Here is a 24,395-nt window from a genome sequence, read left to right as displayed (position 1 = left end):
GAAGTGGATTCTCACATTTGAGTTACAAACATCATACATTATTAACATTATGCACATATTGTTACTTATGGTTATGATATTAGTTTATGAAATGTATGTTGATACATTATTGTTTATGTTGATAAACGGTGAGTTACGATGTCAGTTATAGATAATATATGTGTATGTTATTATTTGGGGTTATGATCTCCACTTATGTGCTATTTAATTATAGTCATGATATCTTGTCGATGAATTATATATTGATAAATGGTGAATTATGATATTGTTTGGGAATAAGTGTTGTTTACATTACATAGGTTGATTAGATAATTGTTTATGAGAACAATTGATGAGTTTGGTTATATTACTCATGTGGATTGGATAATTGTTTACGAGAACAACTGATGAGTTATAATGTGATATGTTATATATATATATGAACTGCTTTTCATATCTGAGTGTAATATTCTGAGTAAGTCCACGCCGTCAATGAATTATATTCATTAGATGTCTTACTCTCTCTATTTCCCTTCTTTTCTATTACTTGCTTTTAGGACGTGTGCTCGTCAGATAGACAGCTTTGCTCGGATTTGGAGCTACCTGTCCGTGATGTTCCCGGAGGGGGCATGAGGAATTGAGGAGAGGAAGTACCCTAGCTTTGGAGTTAGCCACTAGGAGTTTCTTATCATTTTGTGACTTTTGAAACACTGAAGGCTTCAGTTTGTTCATGTCTTTGTCTAGTATCTTTTGGCGATGATTAATATTTCCGCCATTTCTTGTTGGATATGTATATTAAGTACTTATGATCTTTTATATCTATGATTTTATATCTATGAAGATATATATTCAGGAAATGTTGAATCATTTCAGTTACCGTTAGGTAACCAGTTTTGATTTCTGCGTTATATGTTACTTAAAGTGGTCTCTTGGAAAAGAAAAGTTTTTAAAAGGAAACAATTTTATATCACCAATTTCAAAAAAAAAATTTACTCACTTTTCCGCATAATAAATAAAGAGTATTTTTCGGGGCGTTACATAGTCCTCCTCATAGAACATTTCTTGACCTCAAGAATGGAAACTAGGAAAATTTTTACACAAATTAAAATAGAACTCCCGAGTAGCATCTTCGGGAAGTTGGTGCTTTCATTGAACCAAAACCTTGGTGACAACTTTTCCTCCCCTCTTCGCAGTCATTCTATCCAATATAGCTTCTAGTTCCTTAGGATCAGTGACTTCATCAACTTGTGTAGGCATGAATGAATAAATAGGAACTTGACCAACATGTTTCTTCAATTGTGACACGTGAAAGACATTATGCACTTTGGAATGGCTTGGAAGTTGCACCTTGTATGCAACTGCTCCCACCTTGCTCAATATTGGAAATGGACCAAATTATTTTGGTGCCAACTTCTCATTCCCCTTTTCAGCCACCGAGATTTGTCTATAAGAGTGAAGCTTCACATAAATCAAATCCGCTACAAGGAATTGTCTATCACTCATATGCTTGTCAGCTATCTGTTTCATCCTGTTTTGAGAGCCCTTATCAAATGGAACTTGAGGACCTTAAGAATTTCTTCTCTTTTTGCCAAACTCATATCCACCAATTACACCTTAGATTCACCAGGCAGATAAGGAAGATATGCAGGGGTGACTGCCCATAGACTACTTCATATGGTGTGGCCTTTATGGAAGTATGGTATGTAGTATTATACCACCATTCAGCTAGAGACAACCACTTAGACCACTAGTGAGGAGAATCAGTACACATACATCTCAAATAAATTTCAAGGCATCTATTCACTACCTCTGATTGCCCATCTGTTTGAGGGTGGTAAGCAATAGATTGATTGAGCTGAACTCCTTGGAATACCATGAATTCTTGCCAAAATTGACTTATAAATATTGGATCTCTATCACTTGTGATGGAATCAAGAAAACCATGTAACTTGAAGACATTGTCCATATAAGATTGAGCCACAGTCCTAGTAGTGTAAGGATGTGTCAAGTTCATGAAATGAGAAGCCTTGCTAAGTCTATGAACTACCACAAATATGACATGCTTACCTTGAGAGTTAGGAAGTCCCTCTATGAATTCCATAGTGATATGTTGCCATACATGACCATGAATTGGAGAGGTTGCAACAATCCTAGAGAAGCAACAGTGTCATACTTGTATCTCTGGCATTCTGAAAACTGTTGGATGAATTGCTTGATGTCCTTATTCATTCCCTTCCAATGTATCACTGCCTTGACTCTTTTAGTAGTAGCATTCCTACCCGAATGACCTCCTACTGCAGAGTTGTGAAACCAGTGCAATAATTCATGTTTGAGAGCACTGTCTTGTCCCATAACTATCCTCCCCTTTCTTCTCAATTCACCCTTGAGCCAAGTGTGATGTTTGTGCAAACTTGGGTCTGATTGCAACTGAGTTATGATCCTAACAAGGCCTAGATCAGAAGACCAAGTAGTCTTGATCCTATCCATTATATCAGACTATAGATTATGAACCACCAATGCCAAACATTCTACTTTTTTCCTTCCTGACAAAGCATTAGCAGCTACATTGTCTTGACCTTGCTTGAATTCTATTGAAAAATCAAATTCCATCAATTTGACCAACCATTTATGTTGAAAGGCAGTGGTGAGTCTCTGGTCCAACATATATTTCAAGCTTCTATGATCTGTTCTAATAAGAAAATGCATGTTCAAGAGGTAGTGTCTCCACTTTTGCATTACAAATACCACTGCTACCAATTCCTTCTCATAAGTTGATAAGGATCTTTGTTGTTGATTCAACACCATGCTGATGAAAGCAATTCAATGGTGTTGTTGCATTAGAACAACTCCAATTCCATGGCCTGAAGCATCCACCTCGACAACAAACTCTTGAGAAAAGTCAGGTAAGGCCAATACTGGTGCTTGAGATAATAATTGTTTTAGCTGAAAGAATGAAGATTTAGCTTCCTCAGATCACCTGAACCCATCTTTTTTGAGCATATCAGTCAATGGCCTAACTACTACACCATAGTTTTTTTTTACAAATCTTCTATAATATCCAGCTAAACCCAAGAATCCTCTCAACTATTTGATAGATGAAGGTATAGGCCACTCTTGAACAGCTTGAACCTTATCAGGATCAGTTGCAATCCCCTCTGCTGAAATGGCCTAAGTACTCAACTCTTTGCACCCCAAAATAACATTTGGTTTGTTTGGCAAACAAGTTGTTCTTTCTCATTACATTTAAAACTCTTTCTAAATGTATTAAATGCTCCTCCAAGTTGTTACTATAGATGAGGATGTCATCAAAGAATACCAAGAGAAATTTCCTCATAAACTCTTGAAAGACATATTTCATTAAGCCCTGAAATGTTGCAGGGGCATTTGTGAGGCCAAAAGGCATGACCAAGTACTCAAAATGTCCATTATGTGTCCTGAAAGATGTTTTATGAATGTCTGTGGGGTCCATCCTTACTTGATGATACCCTGCCCTCAAGTCTATCTTAGAAAATATAGTAGACCTATACAACTCATCCATCAAGTCATCTACCAAGGGAATGGGGAATCTTTCCTTTATAGTACCCTTATTCAGCTCCCTATAATCAACACACAACCTCCAAGATCCATCATTCTTGCCTATCAAAATCATAGGGCTTGCAAAAGGGCTATTACTACATTGAATCACCCCTGACTACAACAACTCTTGCACTATTTTATCAATTATATCCTTCTGTTGTTTAACATACATGTAAGGTCTGTTGTTCACTGGGTCACAAGCCTGCATCAAGGGAATTTTGTGATCATGCCCTTCCCTTGGAGGTGGTAATTGTGTTGGAGTAGAGAAGACATCCACATACTTGCCCAAAATATGCTCAATAGGACCCTGGACCTGATCTTGAGATTCATGAGTAGTTAAGGATTGTAATAAATATTCCTCTCCTACAACTGCTTATATCCTTGACAGTTGCCCCCCCCCCTTGTTTAACAACTTTTCTACACTATGATCCTTTACAAGTTTATACCACGTCTGTGTTGCTCCTCTAAGGACATGCCTTCTGCCTTGAACTGAAAACTCCATCCTCAGTTTATCAAAATTCCAAGTGATATCTTCTAATGTCACAAGCCACTGCACTCCCAAAACTACATCACAACATCCTAGTGGAATAAGCAATACATCAGATGCGAATGTAGTATTTTGTATAACCTAACTAAAGCACTTGACCATTAATGAAATTTTCACATTTGTCTCATCTGTTACAGTGACCATAAGAGGTTGCAAATCATCAATCTTGCACCCTAACTGTTTAGCTCTACTAATATCCAAGAAGTTATGTGTGCTACCATTATCAATCAATATGTGCAAATGTCTCTTTTGATACTTCCCAGTGACACGCATGGTTCTGAAATTAGCTACCCATGTTAAAGCATCCACTGAAATATGAGGCTCCTCCACTTGCACACAGGTGTCCTCATGCATTGGCTCTAACTCCTATACTTCACCCCTTGCTTCTTCCTCCACCTCCAAGAGATGAATTTGAAACTTCTTGTGGGTCAACTCATGTTCTACTAAATAAGGTTCATCACAAAAGTAGCACAATCCCTTGGCCCTTCTTTCAGTCATGAAGGCAGGTGACAAGTTCCTAGCCAATCTTGCTTTGGTTTTAACCTATTTTGTGTCACTAGAGCTTGGCTGATATGGTTGCTTCAGAGTTGGTGCAGTCTTGATGGTTGGTAGCTGCCTGCTTTTCAAGTTAAGACCCACTTCAGCATTGCTATTATTAGAAGATTCATACAATTTTGTCAAGGTGAAAGCCTTCCTCACTGATTGGGGTTGGAACATTCTTAGCATCATCTAAAAATCATTCCCCAAGCCCCCCAAAAAGCAACTCAATGTATAATCCACAGGGAGGTCCAGTCTGGTGATAATTGCATCAAACTCCTCATGGTACTCCCCAATGGTCCTCTTCTGCCTCAGCTTCATCAATTCTGTTATAGGATCATCACAAGCCTCACCAAATATCTCCATCAACACCTTCACATACTCTCCCCACCCAGGCAGATTGTTCCATAAAGATTTGACATAGGCAAGGTGTCATTTCAATGTTTTTCCCTCAAAATGCATAATTGCCAATTTGACCTTTACCTCCTCTAGTGTATCATCAATCAAGAAAAAAGTTTCATACTGATATACCCACTCCTTCATGTTATCACCATTGAATTTGGGGAATCAATTCTTGATAGGCTCGTATGGCCAGAGTAGTGACAAGATTTATCTTGTTTAAACTCTCGGTCTCCTTGGTTGGTTCTACTCTTCCAAGAAAATCATTCTTCATCACCATGCTTCTGCCACAAATCCTCAATGGATAGCTCCATTGACTCTCCCAGTGTTCTTTGTAACGATCTCACAAGTTCTGCCAATGTCAGCTCTAGTCTCTCGGAGATACGATTCTCCACCCTCTCCTCCATCTCCCTAGCTGCGGCCTGCATCCTTGTTGCCTCAGCCATGCTACCTTCCCCGAAATTTTTTTTGGCTCTAGATACCAATTGTTATGGTTGTTTATGGCTTTAAGAGTTCTAGCAAGAACTCAAAAATGAAAAGAAAATAAGGAGTACAAATTGAGGAATGAATCTGAACTTCTTATTAGAATCAATGTGAATGAATGAAAAGATTACAAGAAGAATTCTTTTAGAAAAATTGAGATATCTAGGTAACTTGTATACAAGTTCATTCCTAGTAACTAACTTTCCCACCAAAACTAACTAGTAGCTAACTACTTCTAATTACAAAAGTGCCCTTAACATAGTATATAGACCATTTCTAAGGACATAGTCAAATGTTTTACATGCAGGATCATCATCAATTCACCATTGAGTATGATAAAGCATGATTGATGTCATGGTGAAGTAATGTAATTAGTAATCACTAATCATACTTACATGCAATCATTAAAATCTTGATTTATGAAAAACCCACATATTGTTAAATCAATCTTCTAATAATAAGCATAATAAATTCATACATGACTATGTGTAAAATGAATAATCCAGTGACATATTCATTTATGAACATAAGGAAAGACAAAAAAAACAGTGAAATATATAGCAAACAATATAATTGTGTAACACTCTAAGGCACATTTGACTTAATTCCAACTATGGACATGAGAAAGTGGAGCTTTTCATTGATTTCAGCAAGATCACATAAGTTCTCATTGAGAATAGTTGGTGGCTCAACTCCAGTGAATATGTAAAGAGCCTTTAATTCATCCATGCATGTTGCTTGTGTTGCACCTTCATATCCTATTATCTTTCTGATCACATGAATCTGTTTCCATATGTTTTCCTCATCTAATACAACCTGCAAAAGCTACAGTAAATATATCTAGACATTATGACAACAATGTAAATATGAATATCCTAATTCACACGTTAGTCCACAGACAAACAAATTCCAATTATCATATACATAATATCATGTATTGGCTATGGATGCACTTGGATGTTCTCTATTAGACTTTTTTTTTGTTTAACCAATGGTATCCCCTCACAATATAGGTAAGGAATCAATCCCTTTCGATGTGCGTGACTGCCCCTCCCAACAAGTGTCGCCTTTTGATATATCTGGAGATCTGGCTTGCCCAACACCTTGTTGGTTCTCTGCAGCTTCAGTTTTATTACTTTTATATGATTTGTTATTGTTGAATTATGATTGATGGACCAAGGCAAGAATTTTAAGACCAATTTTACTTGGTCAGTCAGCATTAGTGAACTAAGAATTGATATTTGTAATCTTCTATTTAACTCTTTCCACATGGAATTTAAGAAACATCAAAAGCAAGGTTAAAGTATGTAAGGCAAGAGAATGAAGAGTTATTGTCTTTAGAAATAAATAAAAACCATCTGAATCATATTGGACTAGTTCTTAAGAGCATAACAACAATTAACAATAACCCCCTAAAGTATAATTAGATATTCACTTTAACATCTAGTATCAAGAAAACTGTTTTAAAATACACATAAAATAGACTTTGACCTGATGAGAAGAGCACATAATGTCTTCTGCAGAAGAACATTCAGATGCCTTAAACTTGTTTTCTGTCATTGAAACAGAAACCTCCATATAATCTGTGTGCCCATCAACCATAACATTTGAAGATTCTGCAAGCATATAAATTAATTCATTTCATCTATCAAGGAATCATATCAAATATTAGCCATCAAGGAACAAAAAAATGGAATACATAATGGAAATGTCATATATATAGTATATAGTATATAGTATATGGCCTAACCTTCATGCAAATCAATTGAATAATTGTACACCTCAGGGTCTATTATATTTTCATCAGCAGTGCCTCTAGCATCTGCATTTGACAACTCTGTAACTTCATTATATTCATGCAATTGAGATTCCTGATTTACAAAGTCTGAAACATTATTATCTAACTTCCCTTCATACAGTATAGTAGACCCATCTATTAGAGGCTCTGGATCCTGTTCAACAATCATATGTATCTCAATTTTTTCAGTGATAACCTCATTTGAATCCTCAGCTTCTAAAACATTACACTCATGCAACATTTCTATCATCAAATCTTCAACTATTTCATCCTGTACTTGAGATTGAGAAGCAACTTCAACTTCAGCTTGAGCCATTGAGTTTTCTGACTCATTGTTATTAACATTATCAACCTTATATTCTTCTCCACCACCATTACCATCTCTACCCTCATCTCTAATTCTTTCTAACAAACCCTTTGTTTCTCTTTGTAACTCTTCTCCATCTATCTCCTGATCATGAAATTCCTCAAAAACAACATTTGTAACCTCAAAGGGTGTCTCAAACTGTTGTTGAATATCATTATCAATAGTATTATTATATGTTGGTGTAGGTAGCAACTTACTCATTAGATTGTGGGTGCATGCATGGGTAGCATAGAAGAATGCATAAGGCATGGAAACAGCAATGCCAATAGCAGAAGCAACAACAAGAGGTGGAAGAACAATAGGTGCTGATGATGCTATGATACCAGCCATTAAGATTTTCTTTCCTAGTGTGAACACATTTCTCCTCACCTTATTATTATTATTACTATTCCATTCTTCACTTTCTGCTTCTTCCAAATCCATCTTGTAGTACTGTATCATGAAATCTATGAAGATTTCTCTATGAATGTATGTATGTTAGCATGATATTATTAATTGGCAAGGTTGATAGAGTGAATGTAGGATAATAATTGAATGCAGGAAGAGTGAAAGGAAAAGAGTTTTACCTGAATTGAATGTTAAGATTGATTATACTCTCATTCTTAGTTCATGAGTGTGTGATTCATATGTAGCTCATGATACGTGTTGAAAATACAAAGAGAGTGTTGACAGGTGGAGTGTAATAAGAACGCCACCTGGTTTCTTTTGCATGCAATTAAACTCAACATTAGGCTTTTGATTTTCTCACCCGCGAAGTAAAGTATATAGTAACATGGTTCGTTTGATAGAATGGATGAGTAGTAACTGACACATTATCCTATCATATACTGGATATCAAGAGTATAATTAATAGTCTCTTTATAGATCTATGTATAATCATTTTTAGAGCTGTTTCTTACGTTTAAATAAACTTTTGATTAACTATGAGATAAATACTCTATGATAAAATTGTGTTTTGTTTATTGTAATTTATTCTCCTAAGTGAATATATATCATCAAAAACTCTTCTTCTTTTCTTCTTTCTTTAACTTAAATTGGATGTGATAATAGACTTCATTTCTCATAGAGAATCAATTTGCAAATAAAACACCAATTTGTATGCATAAATAAATTATAAATTCTTTACTAACATGAGAAAGTGTAAGAGAAATTAAAAAAAAAATCAATTTCATATGGAAGTGTACAAAAATGTTTCTTTATGGGTTTTATATGAAAGTGGGTTTCAAAATTAAAATTGTGGGGATGAAAATAAAAGGGCGTGGCTTTATAAAGTGCATTTTAGGAGGTTAAAAATACAAGCAACGTGACAAAAGATCTACATTGAGAAAATCAGTATTTATATATTCAACTTTCTGAAAATAACTTCTCAAGCTTTACATTTCCAAATCCAAACTAATTCTAAAAGGTGTGTCATATTTACTGGGAAAAACTTAAGTTATACATCTATTTGCCATCCTTAGTTGGTCATCTTGTAAATTGAGTTTTATTGTTAACCTCAGTAATCAATATGCTGAATAAAAATTCCATACATATTTTGCAGATCATGGTGCAATTGCTGATCTAGCTGTGGTTTTGATGTAAGAAGCATCAGCACATATCCTCCTTGTTGGAAGAAGGTACAAATAACTTTCATATTGGGTGTTGAATATTTGTGTTTGCATGATGTGGATGTCATGTATTAAAATACTGGTAGAAAGTAAGACTGGGTATATTTATTTTCTCCTCGCCCTTTTTTATTATTATTTTTATCTCTAATTTGCTTCAGGATCAGCAGCATCATTTATATGCACACAACCTCAGGATATAAGAATGGTTGTATCTTCTATTCTCTATTCCTACTTTGCTAGGGGCTTTGTGACATAGCTAGCATTAAGTAACTCGTAGGAACATTACTGTGGTCAAAATTAGATATAACTTGCCTTACATAATTTTTTTGATGTTATATGCTAGATAATGTGCCTTCTCAATAATTTATATTCATGTTATTTGAGGGTGATGGCTGAATTTAATTGTCGTTGTGTCTGCTCCATATGTAAGGGTTTAAGCCTAAGCCAAATCTTTTGTCCCTTATTTAGACTGTTGAGATAAGAATGCACCAGCAAACATAGATTAAGACAATGTCCTTTTGAACGTGGGCTTGCAATTTTCATGATATGATGCATCTATTTATTATTAAAATCATCTATTGAATTGTTCCATTTAAACCTATTAACTTAAATAGATGGATTTGATGGATTATTTTTTTGTTGACCAAGCATAATTGTGAAACTAACCCTGGTTTAGTTGAAGCTTTTCCGGAAGAATGATACCTGATTTGTTGGCATATCAACATTCAACACCAAAAAACATCTCGCATACATATTGGATTTCCTAAGGATTAGTTTGAGAGTTGGATTTTAGATGGAAAAAAAGGAAAGGGGAAGGCTTGTGACCATGAAATACACTTGTAAAATAACTTTCAAGTCTTCTTTTTTCCTTCCTTCCCCTCCAAAATCCAACTCAAGCCTAAAGGCTCCTGTGTGAATTGAGTTTTGAAAGGAAGAAAAATAGAAAATTTTGGAGTCATTTTTATGGCTCTCAACTCAAAGTCTTCCCTTCACATAAAAACTCAGCTCAGAAACATACGACATCATTTATGAGTTAATTTTTGGATATAAAGAAGAGGAAAAGGAAGATTTCATAGTCATTCACAAGTATATTTTATAGCTCTAAAATCTTATCTTTCTCTCCAAAACTCAAACTCGCTAACGTGACTCAATAAAATAACACATTTAAGGAGTGAAGAAGACTAAAGATAATTCTTTAGATGTTGTAGTACTATCAGTGGCTGATTAGTGACCGCTTAGGCCAAATGCCTTCACTCAAAAAATGAAAAGGTTTTAGTGCGAATAATGTGTCAACCATATTTACCAATAGTTTTTGCTATGTCATGGAAACGGAGTCCTGGAAAGTTAGTGGATTCTATCTGTCTGAAAGAGACAGGATTTTGTGATATGTTAGCACATCTGAGGCAAATAAATCCATTCTAAATATACTATCACATACACTGTCAACTCTTGCAGAAGTTGACAAGCTGCACTCATTAATCCATCTACTATATGATCATTACCTCCAAAATCATGTAACAAGTAACACAATTGTCTCCGGAGAAAGGAAACAAGTTTAGAAATTCTGAAAGTTGATAAACTGTACAACTAGGTGATTTTACATATTATGCACATAAACCAACAACCATGATAGGGAAACCATGTACTTACACCCCTGGCCCTAGGGACAGGCATAGTGATAACATAGATGTTGACATAAAAAATAAGCACACCAGAATGAAACTAGAATTACATGTCTTACAACATTTAGATGATTGTTCCAGTGGGCTTCATCCATATGCTAAAACAGGTAAACAAGATTCTGGACAGTTGTTTCAAGATGATTGTCTGCTAGTCAAGTGATTCCAGCACAATCAGGGAAGAACTAAGCAACCAGCATGATACTATCTATCAATATTTCCATGAAGCTCCCGAGAATTAAGTACCTGAACTTTGAGTAAAACATGCTCATTACTCATCTCCTTCATTGTGATTGAAACATGGGAAGCACCTGGCAAGGTCCACTTGGAGCAACAGAAACAGAATTTGATTCTCCTTTCGATAAAGATGTTATAACCCTCTTCTATGTTAATTCCTTTTTGTTTCTCCATTTCTACTTCTAGGAACAGAACCATCCTTCCCCGGTTGCACCCCTAAAGCATGAGCGAACATTCTCTTTGCAGCTCCTATGTGCTCTTTTTTCATGTACTCTTTACTAACACTATGCCCTTGTTTTCCATCTTGAGACTTTTGAGGCAAATCTTTGTTAGTTGGTGTTTGATGATTCCTTTTATTAAGTGAGGCTGCATTAGAACTGCTACTGTTTCCTAGTTTGCTGGTCGAATTCCTTCTTAGGTCTTCCACCAGATTAGACTCTTCACTATTCTTATCTTTAGCAGTAAAATCATCTGTGAGCACTTTATCCTTCATACTATCTCTAGCCAAGCCATTATGGATTCTTTGACCAAGTGCATGTGCAATCATTCGGCGGGCAACCGCAGGCACACTGCGCGGCTTTTGTTCATTGGGCTCTTTCACTTCTTCCAAATTCATAGAGAAAATTCGCTCACGAGCAAGTAAATAAGCTGCTTTTCTCTCCTCCAGTGACTGCGGAACAGATGATGTATTTTCCTGTGAGACTAAAAAATGCAACACAAATTAAGGCCCAAAAAACACCAAATCATAGAAGAACTGGAACGTAATGGTAAGAACTAAGAATATTAAGAAACTACTATTTTCCTTGCGAAGTTATGAAGTTTATTAAGCTGTCATTGTTGTAGACATCTGCAAACACAACACTCATTTACAGGTATGAGCAAGGTAACCAAAAATGTGCTCCAAAGCGTTGAATCGCACCACTCAACGTTTTTCATGGTGAACAGTGAGTCGGCACGAACAAAAAAGCGTAGCAGATCATCATGCTATCACGTCAGAGAAGTGTAAATGTAGGCTTTAAGGTGTTTAAGGTAATAAAACTTCACCATCCACATAAACACAATACAGGTTCATAACATACGTGATTTACCAGAAAAATAAGTTCTATATGAAAGGTGGCCCAGTACACAAGGCTCCCATCTAGTAGGCTTTGGAAAGAGTAAATGTACGTAGGCTTACCCTCACAAGTGAAAGGGTTTATTTCCAGAATTTGAACTCATAACATTCAGGTCACAAGACAAGCAACCATATCGTTACGTCGGGGCTCACCCTTAAAAAAATAAGTGCTATATAAGTAATCTAATTTTGACATACAAAAATTTTCCCACGGTACTATTCCAAGTCTTTAAAGAAAATATTAAACTTCAAATCTCATCCAGGAAGACTTATGTGGCATGTCTTTTATATTGGCAGATTATACAGGCAGGAACTATGATATGATGTACTACAGTAACTGAGAGAGAAGAAGAAGAATCAGTTCGTGTATTACCCGAAGAGGCTTCTTTTCTCCTTAATATTTGGTGGGACGTAACCAAAGATTGAGGTTCATCATACTCCCATAGGATATCACTAACAAGGATTGGAGGTCTGCAATCCATCAAAATCCAAAGGTTATTTCACAAATGAAACATTAAAAGAGGCCAGGAAAGGGAGAGTTTACACACATAGACGTATCTGGACATCTCTCAAGAATCAAATGGCGATCATCTCCTTCACCAACAGATTCATGTGCAAACCTGGCACCAGTAATAAAACTATCGAATAATGGAAGTGGATACAGACTTAAAATAAAACCTGAAAGGAACTTGGAAAATGACATGCAGAAGCAGGGAATAAAATTCATATGTAAAATACCCAAATATCTCAGCAAGGCGATGCAAGAGAAGACGGTTGTAAGAGTTCATCGGTTCTAATTCCAAGATCCCATCGGAACTATAGTTCAATAAAAAGAGATATCAAGAAAGATCTTAAATGGTAGGAAAGGGTAAAAAACCAAACACATTTATAAGCCAACTATTTAACAAGACACACATGCTCAACTGCCACAAAAATCAGTTACAATCAGCTTCACTCCAACACCCCTTCTTTTCAAATGAATCAAAGCAGTAACTTGAAAATTTAAATTCCACTTTAATGTGCAAGAGATGTAATGTCAAGGTTTAAAATTAATAAAGTGGCTCTTATGCTAAAAAGTTGCTAATAGTTTTTAATGCATGTAGATATTCTAATTAAACCCCCTTTTTAATTACAAGAATCATACAACTAAATATAAAAAATTGCTCTGGTGAATTTCAAATCTTTTGAGATTGTACATATTCTAAAGTTCTAAAACATTAAACAACTCTCATTTTGTTTAGGACCCCAGACACACTAGGAGTAAGCAAGAACTTTTCAGTTCAGCTGATAACAGATAGAAGCTTAGAGAACAACATAACAATTTTTTTGAAACCATTGCCCCGGCACCATTTGCAACCAAAAACCAAAACATAAAAGGAAAAGGAACAAAAAACAAAATGCTTGGACTAAACCACCCTAGCGACAACACTAACTATGTCGTTAACTAAACATTTTACTGTCCTCAGCCATATCAATGGGTTGGAATTAATACTCATGTTAAACACCACTCAAAAAATGACTCATAAATGTTACCTAGTATCATCATCCTGAAGAAAATTAACTAAGGCTTCTTCCATTGTGAGAACTAGATGCTTGCAAGGAAGATTATCCTTAACAAGAAAGGCCAATTCCTCAACCTGGAACACAAACCATTACCATTAAGACCTAACTAGAAAAGCTAAAACAGATTGCATTAAAAAGTTCAAACACATAGCATAACTAAGTAAACCCTTTTAAGTGATGTTCCCTTGTAACAGTTGAAAAAAGTCAACGGGTAAAGGAATATCATCAGTCATGATATCAAATTGAAACCAAACAAAATTTAACATGCAAACATTATTTCTCTATCAAAAATTCCAATTAACAAGAAACAAAGGAACAAACTTTGTGCTAATTAGGGTTCTGAGTTATGTAACAAACATTATATAATTCTGCTAAGAAAAGAAGGGGAAAAAACATAGTATCGTGAAAGAGAGAGAGCACAAAATTGAAGTTGAGGAGAAACAGTGATCAAAGCATAATTGAGATGGAGAATGAAAAAACAAACCATGGCGAATTGGGCCATAGTGATGTTGAAAATTGAACGACGAGAGAGGTTTTGGGGTTTAGGGTTCCTAATTACAAATAAAAGTGGATTGAAATTTGAAACAGATAATGCTTCATATGCGTGTCTAGTCCACCAACATGGTATAATAATAATAAGAATAATAATAATAATAATAATAATAATAATTGACTTGGAGCAACAGAAACAGAATTTGATTCTCCTTTCGATAAAGATGTTATAACCCTCTTCTATGTTAATTCCTTTTTGTTTCTCCATTTCTACTTCTAGGAACAGAACCATCCTTCCCCGGTTGCACCCCTAAAGCATGAGCGAACATTCTCTTTGCAGCTCCTATGTGCTCTTTTTTCATGTACTCTTTACTAACACTATGCCCTTGTTTTCCATCTTGAGACTTTTGAGGCAAATCTTTGTTAGTTGGTGTTTGATGATTCCTTTTATTAAGTGAGGCTGCATTAGAACTGCTACTGTTTCCTAGTTTGCTGGTCGAATTCCTTCTTAGGTCTTCCACCAGATTAGACTCTTCACTATTCTTATCTTTAGCAGTAAAATCATCTGTGAGCACTTTATCCTTCATACTATCTCTAGCCAAGCCATTATGGATTCTTTGACCAAGTGCATGTGCAATCATTCGGCGGGCAACCGCAGGCACACTGCGCGGCTTTTGTTCATTGGGCTCTTTCACTTCTTCCAAATTCATAGAGAAAATTCGCTCACGAGCAAGTAAATAAGCTGCTTTTCTCTCCTCCAGTGACTGCGGAACAGATGATGTATTTTCCTGTGAGACTAAAAAATGCAACACAAATTAAGGCCCAAAAAACACCAAATCATAGAAGAACTGGAACGTAATGGTAAGAACTAAGAATATTAAGAAACTACTATTTTCCTTGCGAAGTTATGAAGTTTATTAAGCTGTCATTGTTGTAGACATCTGCAAACACAACACTCATTTACAGGTATGAGCAAGGTAACCAAAAATGTGCTCCAAAGCGTTGAATCGCACCACTCAACGTTTTTCATGGTGAACAGTGAGTCGGCACGAACAAAAAAGCGTAGCAGATCATCATGCTATCACGTCAGAGAAGTGTAAATGTAGGCTTTAAGGTGTTTAAGGTAATAAAACTTCACCATCCACATAAACACAATACAGGTTCATAACATACGTGATTTACCAGAAAAATAAGTTCTATATGAAAGGTGGCCCAGTACACAAGGCTCCCATCTAGTAGGCTTTGGAAAGAGTAAATGTACGTAGGCTTACCCTCACAAGTGAAAGGGTTTATTTCCAGAATTTGAACTCATAACATTCAGGTCACAAGACAAGCAACCATATCGTTACGTCGGGGCTCACCCTTAAAAAAATAAGTGCTATATAAGTAATCTAATTTTGACATACAAAAATTTTCCCACGGTACTATTCCAAGTCTTTAAAGAAAATATTAAACTTCAAATCTCATCCAGGAAGACTTATGTGGCATGTCTTTTATATTGGCAGATTATACAGGCAGGAACTATGATATGATGTACTACAGTAACTGAGAGAGAAGAAGAAGAATCAGTTCGTGTATTACCCGAAGAGGCTTCTTTTCTCCTTAATATTTGGTGGGACGTAACCAAAGATTGAGGTTCATCATACTCCCATAGGATATCACTAACAAGGATTGGAGGTCTGCAATCCATCAAAATCCAAAGGTTATTTCACAAATGAAACATTAAAAGAGGCCAGGAAAGGGAGAGTTTACACACATAGACGTATCTGGACATCTCTCAAGAATCAAATGGCGATCATCTCCTTCACCAACAGATTCATGTGCAAACCTGGCACCAGTAATAAAACTATCGAATAATGGAAGTGGATACAGACTTAAAATAAAACCTGAAAGGAACTTGGAAAATGACATGCAGAAGCAGGGAATAAAATTCATATGTAAAATACCCAAATATCTCAGCAAGGCGATGCAAGAGAAGACGGTTGTAAGAGTTCATCGGTTCTAATTCCAAGATCCCATCGGAACTATAGTTCAATAAAAAGAGATATCAAGAAAGATCTTAAATGGTAGGAAAGGGTAAAAAACCAAACACATTTATAAGCCAACTATTTAACAAGACACACATGCTCAACTGCCACAAAAATCAGTTACAATCAGCTTCACTCCAACACCCCTTCTTTTCAAATGAATCAAAGCAGTAACTTGAAAATTTAAATTCCACTTTAATGTGCAAGAGATGTAATGTCAAGGTTTAAAATTAATAAAGTGGCTCTTATGCTAAAAAGTTGCTAATAGTTTTTAATGCATGTAGATATTCTAATTAAACCCCCTTTTTAATTACAAGAATCATACAACTAAATATAAAAAATTGCTCTGGTGAATTTCAAATCTTTTGAGATTGTACATATTCTAAAGTTCTAAAACATTAAACAACTCTCATTTTGTTTAGGACCCCAGACACACTAGGAGTAAGCAAGAACTTTTCAGTTCAGCTGATAACAGATAGAAGCTTAGAGAACAACATAACAATTTTTTTGAAACCATTGCCCCGGCACCATTTGCAACCAAAAACCAAAACATAAAAGGAAAAGGAACAAAAAACAAAATGCTTGGACTAAACCACCCTAGCGACAACACTAACTATGTCGTTAACTAAACATTTTACTGTCCTCAGCCATATCAATGGGTTGGAATTAATACTCATGTTAAACACCACTCAAAAAATGACTCATAAATGTTACCTAGTATCATCATCCTGAAGAAAATTAACTAAGGCTTCTTCCATTGTGAGAACTAGATGCTTGCAAGGAAGATTATCCTTAACAAGAAAGGCCAATTCCTCAACCTGGAACACAAACCATTACCATTAAGACCTAACTAGAAAAGCTAAAACAGATTGCATTAAAAAGTTCAAACACATAGCATAACTAAGTAAACCCTTTTAAGTGATGTTCCCTTGTAACAGTTGAAAAAAGTCAACGGGTAAAGGAATATCATCAGTCATGATATCAAATTGAAACCAAACAAAATTTAACATGCAAACATTATTTCTCTATCAAAAATTCCAATTAACAAGAAACAAAGGAACAAACTTTGTGCTAATTAGGGTTCTGAGTTATGTAACAAACATTATATAATTCTGCTAAGAAAAGAAGGGGAAAAAACATAGTATCGTGAAAGAGAGAGAGCACAAAATTGAAGTTGAGGAGAAACAGTGATCAAAGCATAATTGAGATGGAGAATGAAAAAACAAACCATGGCGAATTGGGCCATAGTGATGTTGAAAATTGAACGACGAGAGAGGTTTTGGGGTTTAGGGTTCCTAATTACAAATAAAAGTGGATTGAAATTTGAAACAGATAATGCTTCATATGCGTGTCTAGTCCACCAACATGGTATAATAATAATAAGAATAATAATAATAATAATAATAATAATAATTGTAATAATAATAATAATAATAATAATAATAATAATAATAATAATAATAATAATAATAATAATAATAATAATAATAATAATAATAATAATAATAATAATAATAATAATAATAATAATAATAATAATAATAATAATAATAGTAAATTAATAGCAATATCCAATTAGCTATTTTTCCTCTCTTTGTCAATGTTTTTTTTTAATATTTTTTATTAGGCAAAAAAGAATAAGAATGACAATAGAGAATAAAGCTAGTTAGATCAGAATATATAAGTTATCTACCAACAAGATGTTGATCTAATGGTGTGGTCTTTAGATCCTCAGAATGATCAAAATGTTAAAGGTTCGATTCTTGGGAGCGACACTCGTTAGGAGAGCAGTCAAGAATCCCAAAAGGGATTAGTTCCTTATCCAAAATGGTATACATTTGTTGTCTCACAGATTGTGCCACTATATATACCTTAACTATAATTGATTAGAAAAATAACTAATTATTAATTTTTTAACTTTAAAATATTTTTTCAACCAATTATAAGCTGATGATACATGCATAGAGTGACACAACTTGTGGTATGCTCCCCTAAAAATGGTGAAGGAATATCTTTATCAATACCAAAAAAATATGTAGAAGTTATCTCATTCAACACACAATTACTGTCATACAAGTTATCTCAATTCATTAAGAGATAGTTTATTTATTCTCATTAAAAAAAGTTGCAGTAATACATTCTCATTTATGTACAGGATCCATTTACAATTATATTTTTATTGTTGGTAGGTATACCTAGATATCCATAGATAGTAATTATTCAAATTAAATTTTAAAAATATAAAAGTAAACTTATCACAAATGACATGCCAAATTTAATTGTATTTTATGATATTCTTTATCTTCTTATCTGGGATTCACTAATAAGTATATTAGAGGACGCAATCCTACTTGAATATTTGTCGCTTGTGTAAAAAACTAAAAAGTAAAATCACACAATACAAGACTTTTACATAAAATCTAGAATGTGGTATACATATAATCATAATGAAAGTAAAGCTGAATTGTTTCTATCATTCATCACAACTAAGTTTAGCTTTACATAAAAATCTAAATATGGGATACATAAATCATAATGGGGCATCAGATGTTGCATGCTGAACTGGCATTGGCATTGATCATATAAACGAAATTCAAACTCACTTTGAAGGGGTCCTAATCTGTTTGGTTATTTAGGTAGACACAACACAAAAGTGCTTAACATCATAGTGTTGGTTCAAGTTATCTGAATCAAGAGTAACACAATATGGTTCACTGCAACTGCATCATTTTCAACTGATACAGAAAACTAGTAGCCTACCTTGGCCCTTGAAGCTTGCTTTAAAGCTAAAATTAATCTAAAAAATAGACAAAGTTTAATATTAAATCATGCTAATGATTCAATGGTAAACACTAAGGAGAACTCAAGAATCTTTACTACACATGAAAGAGTAACCTTGGTTCAGAAGTTTGTGCACTCAAACTCAACAGACTTGCTAAAACAATAACAATAGTAAGTGCAGAATAATACATGAGGGCATACTCAAATAAATAATGTAGGGCAATTCTACACAAAAAAAGTTGTGTATAAACTAGTCATATTCTTCAGCTAGGGTTGCTTGTTTTCTGCTTAGCCTTCTCAATGAGAGGCTTCAACTGCTTCTTCTCTGCAAGGAGCTTAAGAAAGTTAAACAAAAAGGGTATGTAGTTGTGCTTCCTACGAATATTTTCCGTTTTCCATTTTTTGAATTTTTCCTCCTCCATTAAGATCTTCTCAGTAGCAGCTTCAATCCCAGCATTGACTTCAGAGAGAGAATTGTTTAGTGCTTCAACATTTCTATAATCTTCAAGTCCCTCTGACTTCGGTCCATTCAGCTGATGCAAAATACGTTCTCTTTTCTTTTGAAGCTCCTTGAGCTCGGCAGTATATATCTCTTTCCTGTTTTTAATGATTGCCAGGAGATTAAATCTTATCTCGTTTTGTGAATACCTCTCAATACGTTCCTGGATCACAGGTTGCACCAAATTTAGCCATTCCATATCACCTTGCTCACCAGTGCACTGACCAAGGCTGATAGGACCTTCCTTTAGTCCATCGAGCTCATACAGTACCCCATCGACAGGCAGATAGCTTATAAAATGGTAGACATCATCATCTTTGCTCGCAACCTTTTGCTCTTCAGGGACAAAAGGTTCAGGCCTTGCAAAACTGTTGTGGGCTGTTCGTATGGCTTCACTATTATTGATAGCCAGACCTTTGAGTTCAGGAGGAAAGTTCTTGGTAAATTCTTTCAATTTCGTCAACTCTGGACCAATGTCAACATCTGGAGAATTCATAAGAATAGACAAGATTGCCTGGGTTGCACAAGCATTATTAATCACCTACAAACAGACCAATAAGATCAGTAAAACTATAAAATGGCAAAACAAAATTATGATGTTGGTTTAAAAAACTAACCTGGCTAGCAAAAAACAAGTTAGGGTTTGGATCTTTGATTACAGCACGGACATCATTTTCACCTGGTCGCCATTTGAAAAGAAAAATCAACCCATATACAGGCCTGCAATTGAGGGTGGAATCACAATAAAGAAAAAGGAAAGAGAAGTCAAACTAATTATCATAACCAATGAATGTCATACAGGTTCAAGGCTAGTTTAGATAGTACACTGACCTAAGGCTGTTGAGAGAGTCTTGGTCCAATGAATATAGTTCCTCAACCTGCCAAGACATATCTAGACATTAGGGTAGCATACTTAGAATTAAGCAAAAATAGAGCTTGGAAATTAAAATTAAAAAGCTTAAGTGTGTGATACAAAATCACATTCTAACTAGAATCGTTCATAAAACAATCATTATTCTTGGCCCTGAATTTTGCCAGAATTATTCTGGATCACAAAATGAAAGGAAAAAAACAGACATAAGCTTTGCTCATTGCCAGAAACCCCTTTGCACAATGTACAATCTTCTCACGAGGGGATGAAAAGGGAAAAGGGCCTTATCCCTTCCTGGTTCTAATTTTTCATTTTATCTAGTTTTCTTATCTGAAGAGGAAACCCCCAGCCTATATAGCATTGCAATTTGCAATGACAAATTTCATCCACGATAAAGATATTTCATCTCATTGAGCCCCTCAATTTGATACAAGGCAGTATGGGTTTCTTTTACTCCATCACTTTTTCCTGCTGTTAATCTGTTATACTGAGCCACACCCTTTTCCTTCTTATTTTATGTTCATACATTGGATAGTCCTTTAGGCATCCTTTGTGAGCACGGAGAGTTTCCTTTTACTTTGGAGGGGTTTCTGATGGTTTATTATGAAGGTTTTTCAGAAAACAAGGAGGTTTAAATCCTTAGACAGTGTGCAGTTGTAATTCATTGATGAATTCGAAGAGATTGGGCAGCCTTAATGCCATATTTATTTTTTTCATGTTCCTTGTGGTAAATTAACTTTTCAGTTTTGGAGGATATATTATCCTTCTAGTTGTATTTTCCCTTTTTCCTCTATTAAAGTTTCCCTTGGTAAAAAATAGTTCAGGTAGTTATAAAATATCTTGACCTGAAGCCCAACCAAAGTTGTTTTTAATAGAAAATATATAAAACTCCTTCTTAGCATAGTCTTTAAGCTATTGTTTACTTTTTTATGACTCTTATGATGCTCCTAACTAAATTTAGAGGTTATGGCACACGTAAAGATGCCAAAATTATGCGGAATGCTCTATTTTTGCTATCCTTTGGTGTATTTGGTTGAAAAGAAACATTAGAATTTTCAATGACTTCTTTTCCTAAAGTGATTTTGTTTCAGATAGGGTGACTATTTTGGCTTCCCTTTGGTGCTCTACAAGGGGGCTTTTCTTGAGGGTGTCATATCCTCTTCCAGTAACATTATATCTTCTCATCCACTAATATTTCTATTTTTATAAATAAAAAACAGCAGTATTTGCCACTTTATTATCCATGTAATGTTCATGTCCAAGCATGTCAAGGAGACTAAAGCAGGATAAAGAGAAAGCAAAAGACCTAAGTCCTAACCTAAATGGAAAAATCAACATCTTCAAAGGAAGCAAAGGGTCCTAAACTATGAGAGAGTATGTGTAACTACAATAGAGGAAAAACAACTTATATTAACTGGAACACGGAAAAACACCTGTACACCTTTGACTTGCATTTGCTGAATAAGTTCTGTAAATACACCTGAGAGAAAAAGAAAAGGGTAAACTCCATAGCAATGCATCAATAAAAATGTATAACAAAGGGAGACAACAAACAAGATACTTCGCGAGCCCTCAACATTAGATAACTTTGGGCATATATGTTAGAATGGAATGGACTGTAACATACATTTGGTGTAATTTAATGGGCTCTATTCTATGTTTGGTGTATTTTACAAACAGAAAAGAAGACAGGTCTAAAAAAGGGGGCATTTTGACACCACTAAAATGGTCGAACCGAAAAGAACAGAACAAAAGTACAAAACCACTCCCATTCAGTTCCTTTAAATTCCATTCTCTTTGATCTGCACATCAAACTCTATCATATCAACAAATTGAAGAGAGAATGAGTTGTCCACAGACACTGTAATGGGTTTTTTACATTGTCAACGCATCATGCACCATATGTGTTAACAATTATTGACACTTAAGTAAGCAATACACACAAATGGGGAAGATGCACTGACAGTATAAAACACTAACTATCGAAGCATATCCATTAAACTCGAAAAAAAATAAAAAATATACATTCATTGAAATCAAATTTTAAGTTGAGAAACATACCAGGATCGGACTCAATGGTGCACCAAGACATGATGATTATTAGAAATTGTACAAAACAACCTGCAAAAATAAAATTAAAAAACATGTAACAACACCTGAGACCAAGCTATGCATATAATGAAACACAAATCAATATGTTCCTACTTCAATTTCATACTCTTTTCTCCACCGTAGGAACCACATCGAGGTTTCAACAACGAAAAATAATAAAAATAATAACAAAAACAATGGACTCTGTGAATGAATCTGTTAAGTATTGCGTAATCAACAATGTGAACGAGAGGCTACCTTTCTCTGTCGGTTAAGGTTTCGCTTCTCTTCTTCCTTCTAACTCCACCCTTCACTTTTCAAGGGTTTTTATTTGTTTTATTTTTTTTACAAAGGAAGAAAACTAAATTAACAATTTTTTCTAAGTTCACAATTTTATAGGAAACTTTTTTTTTTTGTATTAATTATCTCTTATATTTTATCCGTAGTTGACACTGCATAAATTCCTAATAGATAAAGAAAGAAACAATTGTCATCAAAGTTATGATACAAACAACACTTTGTCATCAGCACAAATAATTGGAACCATCAAAATACGATTTAATTTAGAAGAATGAAATATGTAAATTTGATATAGAACACTATAGTAATTAGTAACATTGATATAACAAACAATAATCTAAAGTTGAGATTAAAAAAATGAACGTCCAAAATTTTCAAATTTTGATAATGTTTACCCTTTTAGTTTTAGTTTTAATTGAGTGAATAGTAACTAATAATAAAAATAATAAAATAAATGTAGATTTAAAATTTAATTACAAAGGATTGAATAATCATAACATGGTGGATTCTTGATTTCTTGACTCTTGAATTATTGAATTACTTAATCATGAATTTTTTATTTTCTTTTAAACTAGTATAATTTCTATATCTCAACTGTTATTTTTAGACTTAATAAATCAAGTTATCTTTTTGAAGTTTTGGTTAGCACAATCATATGAGTTATGGACTATAATTTTTTATAAGTTTCACATTCAATTGTTTTTTCCTTCTAAATCTTAATTTAACAAAAATAGAACACCTCAATTTGAAATAATTTAGATAGTAAAAAAAATAAAGTATAGTCATGTTTACAACGTATTTTTTTGTAATATTTTTAAAATTATAAATTAATGTATTTTATTATATCGTGAAAATATTTTAAATGTTGTTTGATATTATATAACATTACGCTCATATCATATTATATTTAATTATTTTTAGGATTCATTTGGAAGAGGTGTTGATTAACTATATTGAAATTCTTATTGTGAAGTTTTTTTTATATTTAAGGACAAAAGTGAAATATAGAAATTTCACTTGTAAATTTGAGTGTCTCATATAGTTAATAAGACGTTGTTACAGTGGTATAAGGTTTTACTAGATTTCGAGAAAGACTAAAAGATCAAATATTCGATTCTTCAAAGTAACACTTATTAAGAGGAGATGTAATATATCATAAGAGGGAGTAATTCTTTACCCATAAAATATAAGATGCCTTAATAATATAAAAACAAACAAACTCCTATTAGGCTCATATGTATTACATTTAACTTTTTTAATATTCACTTTTGTAATGGGTTGGAATAAATTTTAGTTAATTATATTAAATTTCTGATTGTAATGATTTTTTTACATTTGAGTATGAAAGTAGAATATACAAATTAGGCTAGCAAAATTATATGTATGTCACTTTTCAAAAGTTTTGGCTTTATGTACTAATATGGCAATAGAAATATTTATTTATCAGC

The 24,395-nt window shown here is 34.2% G+C and overlaps 4 protein-coding genes across 10 annotated transcripts; all 4 read right to left on the bottom strand.

The window, feature by feature from the left end:
- Positions 5,942 to 8,269, bottom strand: LOC109353690. 2 transcript variants are annotated; one of them, XM_019596043.1, is made up of 3 exons: positions 7,272 to 8,267; positions 7,013 to 7,137; positions 5,942 to 6,337 (listed from the first exon to the last, which is right to left on the bottom strand). In XM_019596043.1, exons 1-3 carry the CDS (start codon positions 8,125 to 8,127, stop codon positions 6,107 to 6,109), a joined length of 1,212 nt encoding a protein of 403 aa, XP_019451588.1. In that variant the 5' UTR covers positions 8,128 to 8,267; the 3' UTR covers positions 5,942 to 6,106. The 2 variants fall into 2 exon arrangements, with proteins under 2 accessions (XP_019451588.1, XP_019451587.1); XM_019596042.1 differs by having other exon boundaries at positions 6,016 to 6,346; positions 7,272 to 8,269.
- LOC109354952 lies at positions 10,775 to 14,501 on the bottom strand. Of its 4 annotated transcripts, none has more exons than XM_019597797.1 (6): positions 14,371 to 14,501; positions 13,857 to 13,960; positions 13,062 to 13,139; positions 12,872 to 12,943; positions 12,697 to 12,794; positions 10,775 to 11,911 (listed from the first exon to the last, which is right to left on the bottom strand). In XM_019597797.1, the coding sequence occupies exons 1-6, from the start codon at positions 14,386 to 14,388 to the stop codon at positions 11,361 to 11,363; spliced, it is 921 nt and encodes a 306-aa protein (XP_019453342.1). In that variant the 5' UTR covers positions 14,389 to 14,501; the 3' UTR covers positions 10,775 to 11,360. The 4 variants fall into 4 exon arrangements, with proteins under 4 accessions (XP_019453342.1, XP_019453341.1, XP_019453343.1 ...); XM_019597796.1 differs by lacking the exon at positions 14,371 to 14,501 and adding an exon at positions 14,244 to 14,314; XM_019597798.1 differs by lacking the exons at positions 12,872 to 12,943; positions 14,371 to 14,501 and adding an exon at positions 14,244 to 14,319.
- LOC109353339 lies at positions 14,564 to 17,583 on the bottom strand. Of its 3 annotated transcripts, XM_019595570.1 has the most exons (6): positions 17,507 to 17,578; positions 17,120 to 17,223; positions 16,325 to 16,402; positions 16,135 to 16,206; positions 15,960 to 16,057; positions 14,564 to 15,174 (listed from the first exon to the last, which is right to left on the bottom strand). In XM_019595570.1, exons 1-6 carry the CDS (start codon positions 17,543 to 17,545, stop codon positions 14,624 to 14,626), a joined length of 942 nt encoding a protein of 313 aa, XP_019451115.1. In that variant the 5' UTR covers positions 17,546 to 17,578; the 3' UTR covers positions 14,564 to 14,623. The 3 variants fall into 3 exon arrangements, with proteins under 3 accessions (XP_019451115.1, XP_019451116.1, XP_019451117.1); XM_019595571.1 differs by lacking the exon at positions 16,135 to 16,206 and having other exon boundaries at positions 17,507 to 17,583; XM_019595572.1 differs by lacking the exon at positions 16,325 to 16,402 and having other exon boundaries at positions 17,507 to 17,582.
- On the bottom strand, positions 19,259 to 22,994 carry LOC109354863 (ubiquitin carboxyl-terminal hydrolase 2-like). Its single transcript, XM_019597651.1, has 6 exons — positions 22,906 to 22,994; positions 22,618 to 22,677; positions 21,990 to 22,036; positions 20,517 to 20,563; positions 20,303 to 20,405; positions 19,259 to 20,226 (listed from the first exon to the last, which is right to left on the bottom strand). The coding sequence occupies exons 2-6, from the start codon at positions 22,646 to 22,648 to the stop codon at positions 19,450 to 19,452; spliced, it is 1,005 nt and encodes a 334-aa protein (XP_019453196.1). The 5' UTR covers positions 22,649 to 22,677; positions 22,906 to 22,994; the 3' UTR covers positions 19,259 to 19,449.

Source organism: Lupinus angustifolius, chromosome LG08 (assembly GCF_001865875.1).
Source record: "Lupinus angustifolius cultivar Tanjil chromosome LG08, LupAngTanjil_v1.0, whole genome shotgun sequence".
Taxonomy (NCBI): domain Eukaryota; kingdom Viridiplantae; phylum Streptophyta; class Magnoliopsida; order Fabales; family Fabaceae; genus Lupinus; species Lupinus angustifolius.
Note: the sequence above shows the minus strand (reverse complement) of the source record. Positions and strands in the feature narration are given on the sequence as shown.

Excerpts from the sequence above, each read along its gene's own strand:
- LOC109353690 (XM_019596042.1), bottom strand. The coding sequence starts at position 8,127 with ATGATACAGTACTACAAGATGGATTTGGAAGAAGCAGAAAGTGAAGAA. Across the intron at positions 7,138-7,271 it reads TTCAATTGATTTGCATGAAG|AATCTTCAAATGTTATGGTT; the intron begins GTTAGGCCATAT and ends ATATGCTTGCAG. Across the intron at positions 6,347-7,012 it reads TTATGTGCTCTTCTCATCAG|CTTTTGCAGGTTGTATTAGA; the intron begins GTCAAAGTCTAT and ends TATTTACTGTAG.
- LOC109354952 (XM_019597796.1), bottom strand. The coding sequence starts at position 14,282 with ATGTTTTTTCCCCTTCTTTTCTTAGCAGAATTATATAAT. Across the intron at positions 13,961-14,243 it reads TCTTAGCAGAATTATATAAT|GTTGAGGAATTGGCCTTTCT; the intron begins GTTTGTTACATA and ends TTTGTGTTCCAG. Across the intron at positions 13,140-13,856 it reads CTTCAGGATGATGATACTAG|TTCCGATGGGATCTTGGAAT; the intron begins GTAACATTTATG and ends ATTGAACTATAG.
- LOC109353339 (XM_019595570.1), bottom strand. The coding sequence starts at position 17,545 with ATGTTTTTTCCCCTTCTTTTCTTAGCAGAATTATATAAT. Across the intron at positions 16,207-16,324 it reads CGCCTTGCTGAGATATTTGG|GTTTGCACATGAATCTGTTG; the intron begins GTATTTTACATA and ends TACTGGTGCCAG. Across the intron at positions 15,175-15,959 it reads GAGAAAAGAAGCCTCTTCGG|TCTCACAGGAAAATACATCA; the intron begins GTAATACACGAA and ends TGCATTTTTTAG.
- LOC109354863 (XM_019597651.1), bottom strand. The coding sequence starts at position 22,648 with ATGTCTTGGTGCACCATTGAGTCCGATCCTG. Across the intron at positions 22,037-22,617 it reads CACCATTGAGTCCGATCCTG|GTGTATTTACAGAACTTATT; the intron begins GTATGTTTCTCA and ends TTTTTCTCTCAG. Across the intron at positions 20,227-20,302 it reads ACTTGTTTTTTGCTAGCCAG|GTGATTAATAATGCTTGTGC; the intron begins GTTAGTTTTTTA and ends GTCTGTTTGTAG.